At 45.0% G+C, this 15,605-nt stretch overlaps 1 protein-coding gene across 1 annotated transcript in view; it reads left to right on the forward strand.

Annotated features, from left to right (window-relative positions):
* The window catches only part of LOC137537101 (zinc finger protein 850-like), an 82,542-nt gene that overhangs the window by 42,830 nt on the left and 24,107 nt on the right, over positions 1-15,605 (forward strand). Inside the window, exons 4-8 of the mRNA XM_068259240.1 lie at positions 9,611-9,768; positions 9,882-10,016; positions 10,134-10,212; positions 10,340-10,437; positions 12,816-13,773. Of these exons, the coding sequence (XP_068115341.1) occupies positions 9,611-9,768; positions 9,882-10,016; positions 10,134-10,212; positions 10,340-10,437; positions 12,816-13,773 (1,428 nt within the window). The remainder of the gene's footprint in view (positions 1-9,610; positions 9,769-9,881; positions 10,017-10,133; positions 10,213-10,339; positions 10,438-12,815; positions 13,774-15,605) is intronic.

Consider the following 15,605-nt stretch of genomic DNA (forward strand, 5'->3'; position numbering starts at 1 on the left):
CTCCAGTATGTAATGTCCCCCACCTCAGTATAGCCATGTCCTCCCTGTGTCCCCCAGCATTGCCATTATCCTCCTGTATGTAATGTACCCTACCCCAGTAATGCTATTTATTTCCCACTATAGCCATGTCCTCCCTGTGTCCCACAGCAATGCCATCAATGTTGCCAACTCATCCCTTTAAATACAGACACATATGAAATATACAGGTCTTTTGGCTAGTTAGATGACGTTTAGGCACTGATTATGTCTAAGTAGCCCCAGAACCTGTATAACCTAGATGTCAGTATTTAAAGGGATGATTTGGCAACCCTGATTACCATTATCCTCCAGTATGTAATGTTCCCCCACCCCAATAATGCCATTTGTTTCCCAGAATAGCCATGTGTCATGGAGGAACGATGACTCCATCACATACTTGAATGGGTGAGCACCATCTCATAAATAGTTCCACAAAATTGTGGGGTTAACCACAAAGATAAATGTCACAAAATAGATAATTAAGCCTAATAAATCACTCAGAATGTGCAAAATGGTGGGAAACAAACTACAACAATTGGGGAAAAGACCACCTCAATGAACCGCACCAAATTGATTTAGGCCAAAATATATATCACATCTTTATTTGAAACATTACATAAAAACACTTAAAATCAAACATATGGAGGTAGGGCAAGCATACCTGAATTATATAAAATAAAAATAATACTGTATATGCAGGGCCCCCAAAGAGGGAACAAAGTGTCAATAGTGTAAAGTGCATAGTGCGAAACAGGTACTTATTACAATAGATCTGTAAATAATAAATAGTGCAGTACAAAAATACAAAAGATAAATAGGAGTGGGGCAAAGACCACCACAATATGGTGACCATACACACAGAAAAGTAAAGTGCATGTGCAATACGTAAAGAGCATGACAGAACCACACAATATAGAACAGTGGAGTGAAAAGAAGTAAAAAGGTGTAATAGATCCCTCCAAGCGAGTCCGTAGGAGCTCTTACTTGCTTCCTTCTTTTTTCCTCTTTTCACTCCACTGTTCCCCGCTGTGGGACACACATACTATATTGTGTGGTTCTGTCACACTCTCTACTTATTGCACATGGTCTTATTGTTAAGCACTGCACTGCTATTTATCTTTTGTATTTTTGTACTGCACTATTTATTGTTTACAGATCTATTGTAATAGGTACGTGTTTCGCACTATGCACTTTACACTATTGACACTTTGTTCCCTCTTTGGGGGCCCTGCATATATTATTGTCATTTCATATAATTCAGGTATCCTTGCCCTACTTCCATATGTTTGAATGTAAGTGTTTTTATGTAATGTTTGAAATAAAGATGTGATGTATATTTTGGCCTAAATCAGTTTGGTGTGGTTCATTGAGGTGGTCTTTTCCTCAAATGGAGAAACAATGAGTCACAATCGTTTTAGTTGATTACGTTACAATTGAGTTTGTATGTGTTGGGTCAGAGCACCTGGAGTTAGGTCACAAAAAGATCTATTCTGAAATGACTATTGCCTCCGACAAGCTCAAGCCATTTGCTAATTGCCTAGGTGTGAAAACAAGCTCTTAGGAGTCCATCTACATATCAGAGCGGATGCTGCAGCAAGGCCCAGGATAGTCCATACCTGGCCAGTGCCCAATTAGCACATCCCTGCTAAAGCCAAAAGACTGATAGCAAATGAGGGAGCTGTGGCAGCAGGAAGCCATCTCCCTGTCCCCAAAACCATGGGCGGTAGCTGTTGTATTCCACAAAGTATAACGGTGAAGCCATTTCATATTTGCTGCCATGAACACTAAACCATAAGTCACATCTCCACAAAAGTACACTGCCAGATTCTGGGCATCGCGGCCGACACACAGACACCTTGCATGATTGAAGTAACCATTAACAAACAATCATTATAAAATAGTAGTTTAAAGCGGACCTGAACTCTTGCACAAGATAGAAAGAAATCATAGAGAAATGCACCCTGTATGTATTTAGGGAGTTTAGACTGTCTAATTCCTTCTCATCTTTTATTATTATTATTTATTGTATTTATAAAGCGCCAACATATTACGCAGCGCTGGACAATAAATATATACAATGATACAAGGATGACAGACATAAGGTTTCTTCAACATAAAACAAAGTTATATATGCAAATTGATCAAAATAGATGATCATGTGATATGGGCTGGTTAGGTGGGCCCAGTAATACAAGTACAGGCTGTTATAGGACAGGAGTACATGATCCTGTAGATTACACTAGGGAATGGAGGATCCTGCCAGAGGCTTAAAATCTAAAGGGTTGGGTGGAAACACTAGGTGGGGCTGTGAAATATTCAATAGAGAGTTACTGTGTGGTAAGAGGTGGGTAGGCCATCATAAAGAGGTGCGTTTTGAGGGCTTGCTTGAATGTGTAGAAATAGGGAGCAAGTCTGATGGGTGGTGGAAGGGCGTTCAAGAGTGTGGGGGCAGCTCTTGAGCAATCCAGCAGGCGGGCATGGGAGTGTGAAATGCGTGGGGTGGTGAGGCGAAGGTCGGTGGAGGCAACCTGGTGTATACCTGTGAACAAGCTCCGAGATGTAGGTAAGGCAGGTTTTGTGCACAGATTTATATGTCAGACATTGAATCTTGAAAGTTATCCTGAAACGGATAGGGAGCCAGTGCAGGGATTCACAAAGGGGAGATGTGGATGCGGAGCGGTGCGAAGAATGGATGAGTCTTGCAGCCGCGTTCATCACTGATTGAAGGGGGGCAGTGCGTTTCAAGGGGAGGCCAGAAAGGAGGGAGTTACAGTAATCAAGGCGGGAGATGATGAGGGCATGAAAGAGCAGTTTGGTTGTGTCCGGGGTTAAGAAGGGGCGGATCTTGAAAATATTACGGAGGTGGAAATTGCAGGCTCTGGTGATGTTTTGGATGTGTGGGATGAAGGAGAGGTCAGAGTCCAAGGTGACACCCAGTCAGCGGGCCTGGGAGGTAGAGTGAATGGTTGTGTTGTCAATTGTGAGGTGGAAATCTGGGAGGGGTGCAGCAGCATGGGATGGAAAGATCAGGAGCTCAGTTTTGTCTAGGTTAAGCTTCAGGAACCTAGCTGACATCCAGGAGGAAATTGCTGAGAGACACGAGGAGACCTTGTTTATGGTGGTGGATGAGAGATCGGGGGTATGGAAGTAAATCTGAGTGTCATCGGCATAAAGGTGGTATTTGAAGCCCAGGGAGGAGATAAACTTGCCAATTGAGGAAGTGTATATGGAGAAAAGAAGGGGGCCCAGAACAGAGCCCTGGGGACCCCAACTGAGAGGGGGGCAGGGGTTGAGGAGGAGCCATTGAAGGAAGTGGTGAAGGAGCGATTGGATAGGTAGGAGGAGATCCAGGCCAAGGCAAGACCATGGATGCCCATGGACTGTAGTGATTGGAGGAGGAGGGGGTGGTCAACAGTGTCAAATGCTGTGGAGAGGTCAAGGAGGAGCAGGATGGAATAACTGCCTTTGGCCCTGGCAAAGGTAAGGTCGTAGACCACCTTGGCGAGGGCTGTTTCAGTTGAGTGTGCAGGTCGGAATCCAGACTGTAAGGGGTCAAGTAGGGTATTGGTGTTGATGTATTGGGTAATGCGTTGGTGGACTAGACGTTCGAGGAGTTTAGAAGCATAGGGAAGGAGGGAGATTGGGCGGTAGTTTGAGGGTAGGGCTGGGTCAAGTGAGGGTTTTTTCAGCAGGGGAAGTACAGTGACCTGTTTGAAAGCTTTGGGGAAGGTGCCTGTGGAAAGGGAGAGATTGAACAAGGAGGTGAGGACTGGGGCCAGGTCAGGGAAGTGGGGACGAAGAGTATTCGCAGGTACCGGATCACAGGGAGAGGATGTGGGGGGGGGGGGGGGGCAGCAGGCTGACTTCATCAATGGTGGCAGGAGCAAAAGAGGTGAGAGGTGGATGAGACGGGAGCAGCTGGAAGGGCAGGCAAGGGGACAACCTGAGAGGCGTTGGGAAGGGAGGGATGGAGGAGGGAAATTTCATTGCATATTGTTGCAATTTTAGTGGTGAAGTGGTTGTCAAAGTCGTTGGCTGAGGGGGAGGAGCTGGGAGGGGGAGGAGTGGGGTTGAGGAGGGAATTAAAGGTAGCAAAAAGCTGTCGAGGGTTGGAAGCTTGGGTTCCAATCGGTGATGCAAAGTACCTTTGTTTAGCCTCAGAGAGGGCAGTGTGGAAGAGTAACAGTTTGGCCTTGTAATCTAGGAAGTCAGAATTGAGACGTGATTTCCTCCATTTCCGTTCGGCTGCTCGAGTTTCTTTCCTGAGGTTACGTGTGTGGGTGTTGTGCCAAGGTTGGGGGTTGGGGGGGCTTGTTAGGGCGGAAGATTGAGGGGGCAGCTTGATCTAAAGCAGATGAGAGGGCAAGGTTATATTGTGCAGCCGCTTCATTGGGGCATGTGAGGGTGGGTAGGTGGGAGGAGAGAGAGAAGGGGACTTGCTAGGACATTTGGGCTGAGATTACGTAGGTCTCTCTGCCATCGACCAGGCTGAGGGGTGGGGAGAGAAGTTGTTGATGGGGGAGATGGTGAAGGTGAGGAGGTGATGGTCGGAAATAGGGAAAGGTGCGATGTCCAGGTTGCTGAGGGAGGTGGACTTTGAGAATAGGAGGTCAAGAGTATGACCAGCGCAGTGGGTGGGGGAATTTGTGTGCTGAGAGAGACCAAGGGATTTGGTGAGGGAGAGTAGCTGTTTGGCTGCAGGGGAGATAGGCTCATCGATAGATACGTTGAAATCCCCAAGTATGATGGTGGGGAGGTCAGATGACAAGATGTGGGGGAGCCAAGGTCAGATGACAGGATGTGTCAAGGAAGAGTGAATTTGCAGCAGATGTGGGGTGATATAGGACTGCAATGATGGCTGGGAGAGGTTGGTACAGGCAGATTGCATGGGCCTCAAAGGATAAGAAGTGCAGGGAAGGGGGTGGTGATAGGACCCGGAAGGTGCAGGATGCGGAAAGAAGCATACCCACCCCTCCTCCAGTCCTGTTGTCAGGTCTGGGGGTGTGACTGAGGTGCAGTCCCCAATAGGAGAGAGCAGCGGCTGCGGAACAGTCAGAGGGGGTGAGCCATGTCTCTGTGAGGGCGAGGAAGGTGAGGGATTTGGAGAGGAAGAGCTCATAGGTGGATGTGAGCTTGTTGCGGACAGATCTGGCATTCCATAGACCACAAAACAGAGGGAGAGAGTGCCTGGAGGTTGTATGGATGGGAATGAGATTATTATGGTGTGGTCTGCAGATGCAAGAGGAGTGTGGAGGGGCTGGAAGGGGGGTGGCTGGGAGTTTAGGGACCAGTGGGGGTCTTGGGATGGTTGGGTAGAGGATGGAGGGAGAAAGTAATGGGACAAGCTGGAGAAGCAGGTGGAGGAATAGCATGTGGTAGTGGTGGAGGGGTGGCAAAGGGTTGGGAGGAATATGGTGGGTGAAGTGTGGGTGAGCCAGGAAAAAGGCAGGGGGAAGGGGTACATTACGTTGTGTGGTGATGAGGCTGGCGGTGGTTTGGACTGAGGTAGAAGTGTAGAGAATGGTGGAAGATGCATGGAGTAGGAGAGAGGAAGAAATGTGTGTAAGGTTTGGATAGTGATCAGGAATGCAGGTGAGGCTAAAAGGTCGAGGAAGTTACCTTGGTGTAATGCTGAATTCTGCTGAATTGCTGTGGAATTCTGGTAAATTCTGGTTAATTTCCACCCTTAGAAGACGAACCGAAGTCGGGCCGAACCGACTAGCAGGCCTCCTGATATACACACACCATCAGAGCAAATGAGTAATCAGGATGGCCTGGCAGACAATTTACAATTAAGCAGGGGGGTGGGTCACTAGAGTCTCCTGCAAGTCAAACAAACTTGTAGGTGTTACAACTTTGTTTGAAATTACAGACAGGCCACCAGCGTGAAACAAAAGCCAGAATTTCAATAGCAATTAGTGTAGGTAGAAAAAAACAAAGTCTTGTAAAAGTAATACCTTTTAATGGCTAACTGATAAAGTTAAATAATGCAAGCTTTCTGGGAACTAGTCCCCTTCTTCAGGCATATTTCTAGATGTTAGCTGTAGTAAAACACTGATGCAGGGAAGCTGCATGAAGATGGCAGTTGTACTGGTTGCTGTTTAGCAGTTAGATGTCAGGTGATCAGCAGGCTGGAGCCAGTGAGCTTATGCAAGCAAACATGAAATCTAGCAGGTTTCTGAAGATAGTGAAGCCAAGTCAATCATGTTACATAAGGAGTCATGAATCCCATTCCACAATTTAAACCTTCTGTTAATGTCTTGAACATTTTCATAAATTTGTACTCAGAAATCTTTCTTGCTTGTTCATTTTTGAAGTTACCCTTAAGAATAAATACTTTTAGATCTTGCATGCTGTGTCCTGGTTCACAGAAGTGTTGGCCCACTGGTGTGTCCATTTTACCCTCATTAATTTTAAAGCGGTGATGGTTCATTCTTGTGCGCAGTTTTTGTCCTGTTTCTCCTATATAGATTCCTCTTGAGGGGGCATTTCATGCAGCGTATCATGTATACAACATTGGATGACTCACAGGAAAATTGGTCTGATATTTGATGATATTTCTGTGAGTTTGGTATTTGTATTTGGCTTGTGCACAAGATATAAGGGCAGGTCTCACACCTTGCGTTATTGCAGGGTAATGTGCCTGGAGTTTCTGGTGTAGATAATGCACTTCTGATAATCATTTGTCTCAAATTGGGAGGTTGTCTGAAAGCAAGCAGTGGTAAATCAGGAAAAACTTCTTTCAGGCGTTTGTCTTTATGAAGTATCGGTTGCAGGGCTTTCGATATCTTCCTCAGTGTCTTTAATCTTGTTAATCAGTTAGCCATTAAAAGGTATTACTTTTACAAGACTTTGTTTTTTTCTACCTACATATATTGTTTGGCTAACACGGTACAGAAACATTTTTACTACTAATAGCAATTAGTAAATTACAAAGTAAATATGTTACTTAGGTGCTACTAATATGTGAGTCATCTATGACTAATCACAAGTTGTAATTTGATCCCTCAGCCGTGTCAGCTACCTGCCACGGCAGAGCAGCTAATTTGTAAAAACGGGATGTTAGCAATATGTCTGCTTCCATGAAAGCAGTAAGTAGAAACACTGCAGGTTTATTGCAGGATTTGTATCAGCTATAACAATGAAATGTTTTTCTTTAAAGGTTGCCTATCTTTTGAAGCAGAGAGGAGGTGCTGAGTTCAGGTCCCCTTTAATAGTTTATTATTTCATACAGTACAATCATGTGTGGTGTCAAAAGAGTGCAGATTTTCCATGAGTCATGAATATGGTATTATCGTAGGAAGGCGATGAGCCAAGCCCGGAATATGAGTGATCATACATTCCACACTTACAGCATGCAGTGGGAGGATGAGCCTAAAGCAGGGGCAGGACTCGGGCTCCCGCCTCCCCAGGCAGATTCTTCGGAAGGACAGGCCTGGTGGCCATCTTCAATCTCCCACTCTCCATCCAACAGGCAACTTCCAAAAGAGCCCATGGAGATAGCTTGCCTGAGCCGTGACTCTAACCACTCTTAACCATTTGAGCCCCAGAGGGTTATACCCCCGTAGTGACCAGGCCATTTTTTGCAATTCGGCACTTCACAACTTGAACAGTTTATTGCTCGGTCATACAACTTCGCACCCAAATGAATTTTACCTCATTTTCTTCTCACAAACAGATTTCTTTTGGTGGTATCTGATTGCAGCTGCTATTTTTTATTTTTTTTATTAATTAAAAAGGACCAACAACTGTTGCAAAAAACCTATTTTTTTACTCTCTCCCCACCCCCAATTGGCCCTAGACTACGATACATACACTGCACAATACATACATAGACATATGACTATGGCAGGGATTAGATTGTGAGCCCCTCTGAGGGACAGTTAAGATGACAAGACTATACTCTGTACAGCACTGCGTAAGATGTCAGTGCTATATAAATACTTTTATTGTTAAATACAGGACTGTGGAGTCGGAGTCGAGGAGTCGGAGCAATTTTGGGTACCTGGAGTAGGAGTCAGTGGTTTCATAAACTGAGGAGTCCGAAGTCAGATGATTTTTGTACCAAATCAACAGCCCTGGTAAGTATTAGACTAAGGAGTCAGAGTCAAGGAGTCAGAGCCATTTTGGGTACCTGGCGTTGGAGTCATAGTCTGTGGTAACATAAACTGAGGAGTTGGAGTCGGATGATTTTCATACCGTCTCCACAGTCTTGTTTAATTACTAAAAAAAACAGCCTGCCAGCTCTAACCAGCAGCTGCTGGCAGGCTGATCATTGGAGCCCGCTGTGTACAGTGACGGGAGCTTATGCTCATGCAAGCTCCCTTTAAATCTCACTCCTCACAAAATGATGCCATATGGCATCTCTGTGACCCGAGAGAGCCACTGTCCCACCACCATCCTGCATTAGGCGGACGGGAAGCGGTTAAAGGACACCTGAAGTAAGAGGTATATGGAAGTTGCCATATTTATTTCCTTTTCAACAATACCGGTTGCTTGACAGCCCCGCTCGTCTATTTGGTTGCTGTAGTTCTGAATTGCACCAGAAACCATCATGCAGCTAATCTTGTCAGATCTGATAATAATGTCAGAAATGCCTGATCTGCTGCATGCTTGTTCAGGGTCTATAGCTAAATGTAATGAATGCAGAGGATCAGCAGGATAGCCAGGAAACAGGTTTTGTTTAAAGGATACTTTGGCGCTACAAATATGGCAAAAATGATGCCTTCTGTGTGTGGGGAGTGGTGCAGAGGCTCACCACCCCTCCCTTTCCCTGGCGTCATCCTCAGTTTCCCTGCAAAGCAGACCATTCTGAATGTCTAGGTCAGCGCATGCGCGCACTACCACAGGAAGTTGTACCCAGCGCGCTCTGGGCTTGAGGTCAGCGGGGGGTGCAGTCACGTGGTCACAAGGTGCCCAAATGGACATACTGCGCATACGCAGCGTAGTATGTCCAGGACAGAGGGCACGATCCTGCTGACCAGGACTTTGGAACAGTCCACTTTGCAGGGAAACTGAGGCTGACATCAGGGCAAGGGAGGTGCACTACTCCCCACACACATTAGGCGTTATTTTTGTCATATTTTTAGCACTAAGGTATCCTTTAAAAGGAAATAAATATGGCAGCCTCCACATCCCTCCCGTTACAGTTGTCATTCAAACATAACAACTTTCTGGACTTCCACAAAGGACTCAACATTTCTAATCTCTAAGTATTAATTTCTTTATTTTCTCCTTTTTATTTCATACTGTGGCTACCTTTTTCATAATTATTACTCATAATCATTTTTCTGTAGACATGAAATATTTGTATTGCAATTAAAGGTACCACTATAAGTCATTTTTTCAGCTATTTACCTGCTTTGAGCACTGCAGACAGAATCCTGGCCTTTCTGAAGATTCGCTGCCTGAAGTATTGTGCTGTTTCAGTAAGAATACATTGTTAACCCTTTCTTCTTAGCTCAGACTGGACAGCTGGTTCCTCTTTTCCCGAACAATAGAGGTAGTGGCAGCCTTTTACCGAAATTGTATGTAGTAAAGTGTTGTGTTTGTCACACGTTTCCTCCTGGCCTGTCTGTTTTCCCAATTCTAGTGGTTGCATTAATTGCATCCATGAGATTGGATGGTCTGTGGGCTGAAGCAGATTGGGAGGCACTAAGCGGACCGCTGAGGATGGATGAGGACCAGAGTCACATGACCGAGAGGATATTCAACCTTACCCTGGAGATCATCTATCTGCTGACTGAAGAGGTGAGGAGGATTCTGGGAAGTCACATGTCATTCATATAAACACACAGCCGACAGAAGAGGTTAGGAGGATTCAATGAGAGTCATGTGAGATTATTGTTGCTTTTTATACACAGAGTTTTTCTCCAGTGAAGTCTGGTGATCATGTGACCATCACAGTGCCCCCACCTCACTTCCTGATATCTGATGTACATAACAAGCAAAAGATTCTGGATGTAACCAGGATGATGATGGAGTTGCTGACTGGAAAGGTGAGTGATGGTTGGAATTATGGGATATTATCCAGTAACATAAGGGGTGTGTCTGTGTGGTGACTGTATCATTGTGTGTGTCAGGTTCCTATAAGGTGTGTCTATTTCTCCATGCAGGAGTGGCAGTATATAGAAGGACACAAGGACCTGTACAAGGACACCATGATGGAGAATCAGCTGTCCCTCACATCACCAGGTAAGAGGAGACTTTCATGTCTTGTAATGGAGAGAGCAGTATTGAGGGTCCGCCTAGATTCCCTCCCCATCCTCTGATAAACAGATAAGAGACAACAAATTCAAGTCAGTGTGTGTGTCTCCTACAGATGGATCCAATAACAGAAACCCACCAAAGAGATGTACAGGTCCTCTTTATTCCCTGCATCATCCACAAGAAGATTGCACCATCTCCCACCATTATCAGGTAGGTGGGGCTGAGTGTCCCCAGTGACTCCAAACCACGATAAATCCTTTCCTTCAGCTTATGCTGTTATCTGCGTTCACATTTTACATTATCTCTCACTTTAGCCATTATCCAAATTTCTTTTTTTCTTGAGTTTTCCTCTTATCTAACAATTAACTTCTCAGTACTCAGCAATTGAAAAAAGTACTAAAAAGAAGGTAAAAAGTAATATTAAGCTTATTTTGAGTATTTTATTGCTTTGTGGGATATTTAAAGTGGTATGAAACTCATAATTTCTTCTTTGATCTAAAAAATAATTTACAGCCTTAAACCTACTACCGCAAAAATATTGTAGCAGAACAGCATTCAGACAGTTAAACACAGCACTTTGTTCTTAATTGTAAAGCTTCTTGCTTTTGTGGGCAGTTTCTGGCTGCATCTGAAACAGTGACATTATATTTTGTTTACATTCCTTTGTCAGATACGTTTAGTAAACATTGTATTCCAACAACAGTATCAAGCGCTCAAGTATAAATTAACAACCCGTATAGGGGAGCCTTAGTGTGAAGAATTCACATATAACAGCACCATAGTTTCACACCAGTCTTCTTAAAACACAATGGCCTCGATTCACTAACCCACATCACGCGCAGCGCGGCGGGACAGTAATAGTGCGCAGAGCGACGATAACGTCGCACCCGCTGCCTTGTAAATGCGACGAAAACGGCACATCAGGTTCCCCCGAAGCGCGTTTTCATCGCACCGGGTGCAACGTTTACAAGGCAGTGGGTGCGACGTTATCGTCGCACCGCGCACTATTACTGTCCCGCTGCGCTGCGTGCGATGTGGGTGGTCTTGTGCTTGATGTAGCTTTGCGGGACTATTAGTGCCCGCAAAGCTACTTATGGGGCACTAAGCGGCTGTTCACTCCAGCGCTATCACTTATAGCCGGTTAGTGAATTAAGCCCAATAAGTCTTTATTAAATTCTGCTGAAAAAACAAACCCATAACCCCACATAAAATGAGCCACATAAGGTGTAGTAAGCCTAAACATACACAGCCAATTATGTCATCCGCACCAGACTGAGATGTCTAAGCGGGAGACGAGCGCCGCAGCGTGAACTATGGGAAGGAGACAGCCATTCGCTGTAGTGGCAAGTGGCCAGAGGGGGACCCCAAGTGCTGAAAACAACCTAATGGAGGTGGTGAGAGCCCTCTGAGGCAGCTACACTTAGTACCCTTATTCTGCATGCCTGTCCTCCCCGCCGATAACAGCGCACATTACACTGCTTCAACTGCATACTGGCACGCTTGCTAATTGATCCTGCTTGGACTGCATCGTGATATGCTTGCAAGATCAGCAGATATGTTATTAAAGTGACCAGGATGGTTTTTCCATGTATGTGCTCAACATCTAGACGCATTATGTTCTGTGGTTATTGACACTAAGGACAGCTACAGTTTGTGGTTCCATTCCTTAGGAGTATCTGCAATTGGGGCACCCCCTTCATAAACTCTCGGGAGCTTTTGGACATTCTGTATGCGTGCCCGATGTGTATGTGTGTAGTGTGGATGACATAGCTGGCTGTGTATTTTTAGGCTTACTACACCTAATGTGGCTCATTTTTATGTGGGGTTATGGGTTTCTTTGTTTAGCGGAATTTAATAAAGACTTATTGTGTTTTAAGAAGACTGGTGTGAAACTATGGTGCTGCTATTAGTAAACATTAGCAAAGTGCAGAAACTGATCTATCTCTGCTTCACTGATTAATCAATAGATGTTAATATATAAATACAGCAGCTTTTCAAAAACGTAATGGCAGCTTTCAGAGCAGATAAACTGTACTTTGGACAATGTAATTTGTAATCAGACAACCATTACTTGTGCACAAAAGCAAATATGGTAACTGTATGGGTGGTAAAAAGTAAGAAAACTCATTTTTATGAATGTTATGTCAGTTATATTCCACTTTAAAGGAGCTACTAGGTGAAAATAAGAAATTAAGTTTAATTTATCTGGTGCTTCTACCAACCCCCTAGAAGGCATTGTGTCCCTCACCGCAGCTCCGGTCTTCTCCTGGGTCCTGCTGGCAGCCTCTGAAGGATCGGAAAGGACCGATGACAGGTCATGTGGGCCCATGCACAGAAGATGGTGACTTTCGGTTCGCTGATCCTTCAGAGGCTGCCAGCAGGACCCAGGAGAAGACTGGAGCTGCGATGAGGGACACAATGCCTTCTAGGGGCTGGAAGAAGCACCAGGTAAGTAAAGCTTAATTTGTTATTTTGACCACCTCGCAACTCCTTTAAAGGCATTTTATTGTTAAGGTTTGAAAATACTGTATCTCCTTGGAGAAAACACAGGAGAAATGTTAATAGGATATGACCCTTTGTGCACTTAGGGTGGAGAATGTACACATGGAGGTGCTGTGGTTAAAGAGGAGGAAGCAAAGACGTATGTGAGGAGTGATCAGCAGTCTATGGAGGAGGGTGACGTGATGAGGACAAGTAAAAAGGAAGAAGAAGAGACATATGTGAGGAGTGATCAGCAGACTATGGAGGAGGGTGACATGATGAGGACAAGTAAAGAGGAAGAAGAAGAGACATATGTGAGGAGTGATCAGCGGTCTATGGAGGAGGTTGACATGATGAGGACAAATAAAGAGGAAGAAGAGACATATGTGAGGAGTGATCAGCAGTCTATGAAGGAGGGTGACATGATGAGGACAAGTAAAGAGGAAGAAGATGCATATGTGAGGAGTGATCAGCAGTCTATGGAGGAGGGTGACATGATGAGGACAAATAAAGAGGAAGAAGAAGAGATGTATATGAAGAGTGATCAGCAGTCTATTGAAGAGAATTACATGATGAGGACAAATAAAGAGAAAAAAGAAGAGATGTATGTGAGGCATGATCCGCGGTCTATGGAGGAGGGTGGCATGAGGGGGACAAATAAAGTGGAAGAAGAGACATATGTGAGGAGTGGTAAGTGGTCTGCAGAGGAGGGAGACATGATGGGGTCTATTAAAGAGGAAGAAGAGGAGATGTATGCAAGGCATGACCAGCAGTCTATGGAGGAGGGTAACATGATGAGGACCATTAAAGAGGAAGAAGAAGAGACGTATGCGGGAATTGATCTGCAGTCTATGGAAGACAGTGACATAGTGAGGACAATTATAAAAGAAGAAGAGACATATGTGAGGAGTTATCAGCAGTCTTTGGAAGAGGGTGACATGACGTGGACATTGAAAGAGGAAGAAGAGGAGACATACACAAGGAGTGATCAGCAGTCTATGGAGGAGGGTGACATGATGAGGACTAGTAAAGAGGAGGAGGACACTGTTACAGAGGGTAGAACAGGTGAGTAATCTGCATTAACCACTTTGCTACTGCCAGTGAAAGCAGCTCTCAGTGCCAGAGCATTTTTTTATTTTTGCTATTGGTGTGAATATTTCACAGCTCATAGTTCTTCTGGTAATAGTCTTGGTATTGTTTTTCTTGGAACAGATTGGGCTTTTTTCTAATGTCAAATATTTAATCTTACAAATGGAAAAAAAGGTAATATTTTAAAAGGGGAGTTAAAGAGAACCCGAGGTGGGAATTACTTATGCTATTGGGGCACAGAGGCTGGTTGTGCACACTAAGACCAGCCTCTGTTGCCCCATGGTGTGCCTCCATGTCCCCCCTGCTCGCCGCTATAGCCCCCGCAGTGCTGGCGACACGCAGCACGTCTCCAGCACAATGTTTACCTAAGCGCTGTCTGTCAGCGCCGCTCCCCCGCCTCCTACGCATCGGCGCACCCGCCCGTGTCCCTTCCTTCCCGCTGATAGGAGGGAAGTGACGCGGGCGGGTAGCAGCGATGCGGAGGAGGCAGGGGAGCGGCGCTGACAGACAGCGCTTAGGTAAACATTGTGCAGGCGACGCGCTGCGTGTCGCCATCACTGCGGGGGGTATAGCGGCGCGCAGGGGGGACATGTAGGCACACCATGGGGCAACAGAGGCTGATCTTAGTGTGCACAACCAGCCTCTGTGCCCCAATAGCATAAGTAATTCCCACCGGGTTCTCTTTAACATGTATTTTTTCCCTAAAACTAACTTTTCATTGTATCTTGAGTGTAGCGGCACCAAATTTGTGTATTTATTTCCAATTTGGTATTATTGGAAGCCGCAGGAAAAGCTGTATGTATTTTGATTTCAGACTAAAAATATAACACAAGTTTTTTTGCACCATACTTCCTTTATAGCATGGTAAAAGGTACACGACCATTAAATGTCCCCACTAATTAACCCATCTTAAAATTCAACTCCCAATTGTATTTGGCAGGGGGTATAATGAGGAATTTGCCCTCTGGTCTTTCCTTCCATTTTGATTGGAAGAATGGGGTAAAATTTAAAAATTCATATTTTTCTGCAAACATGCTACTGAAAGCACATAATGCCAACATGCTGTCTTTAGACCACAAAATACATCCTAAAACATGTGTCAACTTTTCCCATGCATGGGGGTATCAAATGCTAATGCCACGGCCGCGTTGTTGGAGAACTGGAGGCCCAGAATGCATTTTATGGAGTTAAAATCCAAAGCAGAATTTTTTGCACCATATGGCCCATTGTGGAGTGTGTGTGTGTGTGTGTGGGGGGGGGGGGTCAGACAGCATGGGTCAGGGAAATTAGAAGTTCTGTTTTATCTGGGTTTGTATTTCAGGAACCCGGCTACATCCAGGATGAGATGGTTAAGAGGCAGGGAGATACCTTTTCCATGGTGTCCATGGTGGTGGTAGAGAGGTCCTTACAATGGAGATATCTGTGAATAGGAGGTAGTTGAAGGCCAGGGAGGAGATGAGTTTGCAAATGGAGGTGGTGTAAACTGAGAACAGCAAGGGACTTAGAACAGAGCTTTGGGGGACCCTAACCTAGAGGAGGGTGGGGGTTAAGGAGGGCCCATTGAAGGAAGTCCTAAAGGAATGTTTGAAGAGGTAGGAGGAGAACCATGCTAGAGCAAGTTCTTGGATGCCTGCAGATTGCAGGGATTGGAGGAGCAGGAGGTGATCGACTGTTATTATTATTATTATTATTATTAGTTTTTATTATTATTTATATACCACCAACATCTTCCGTAGCGCTGTACATAGTACAAACAAATAATGGGGAACAAATATACATAAGAAATACAAGACACTGTACAGTCATGA

Source organism: Hyperolius riggenbachi, chromosome 10, assembly GCF_040937935.1.
Source record: "Hyperolius riggenbachi isolate aHypRig1 chromosome 10, aHypRig1.pri, whole genome shotgun sequence".
Classification (NCBI taxonomy): domain Eukaryota; kingdom Metazoa; phylum Chordata; class Amphibia; order Anura; family Hyperoliidae; genus Hyperolius; species Hyperolius riggenbachi.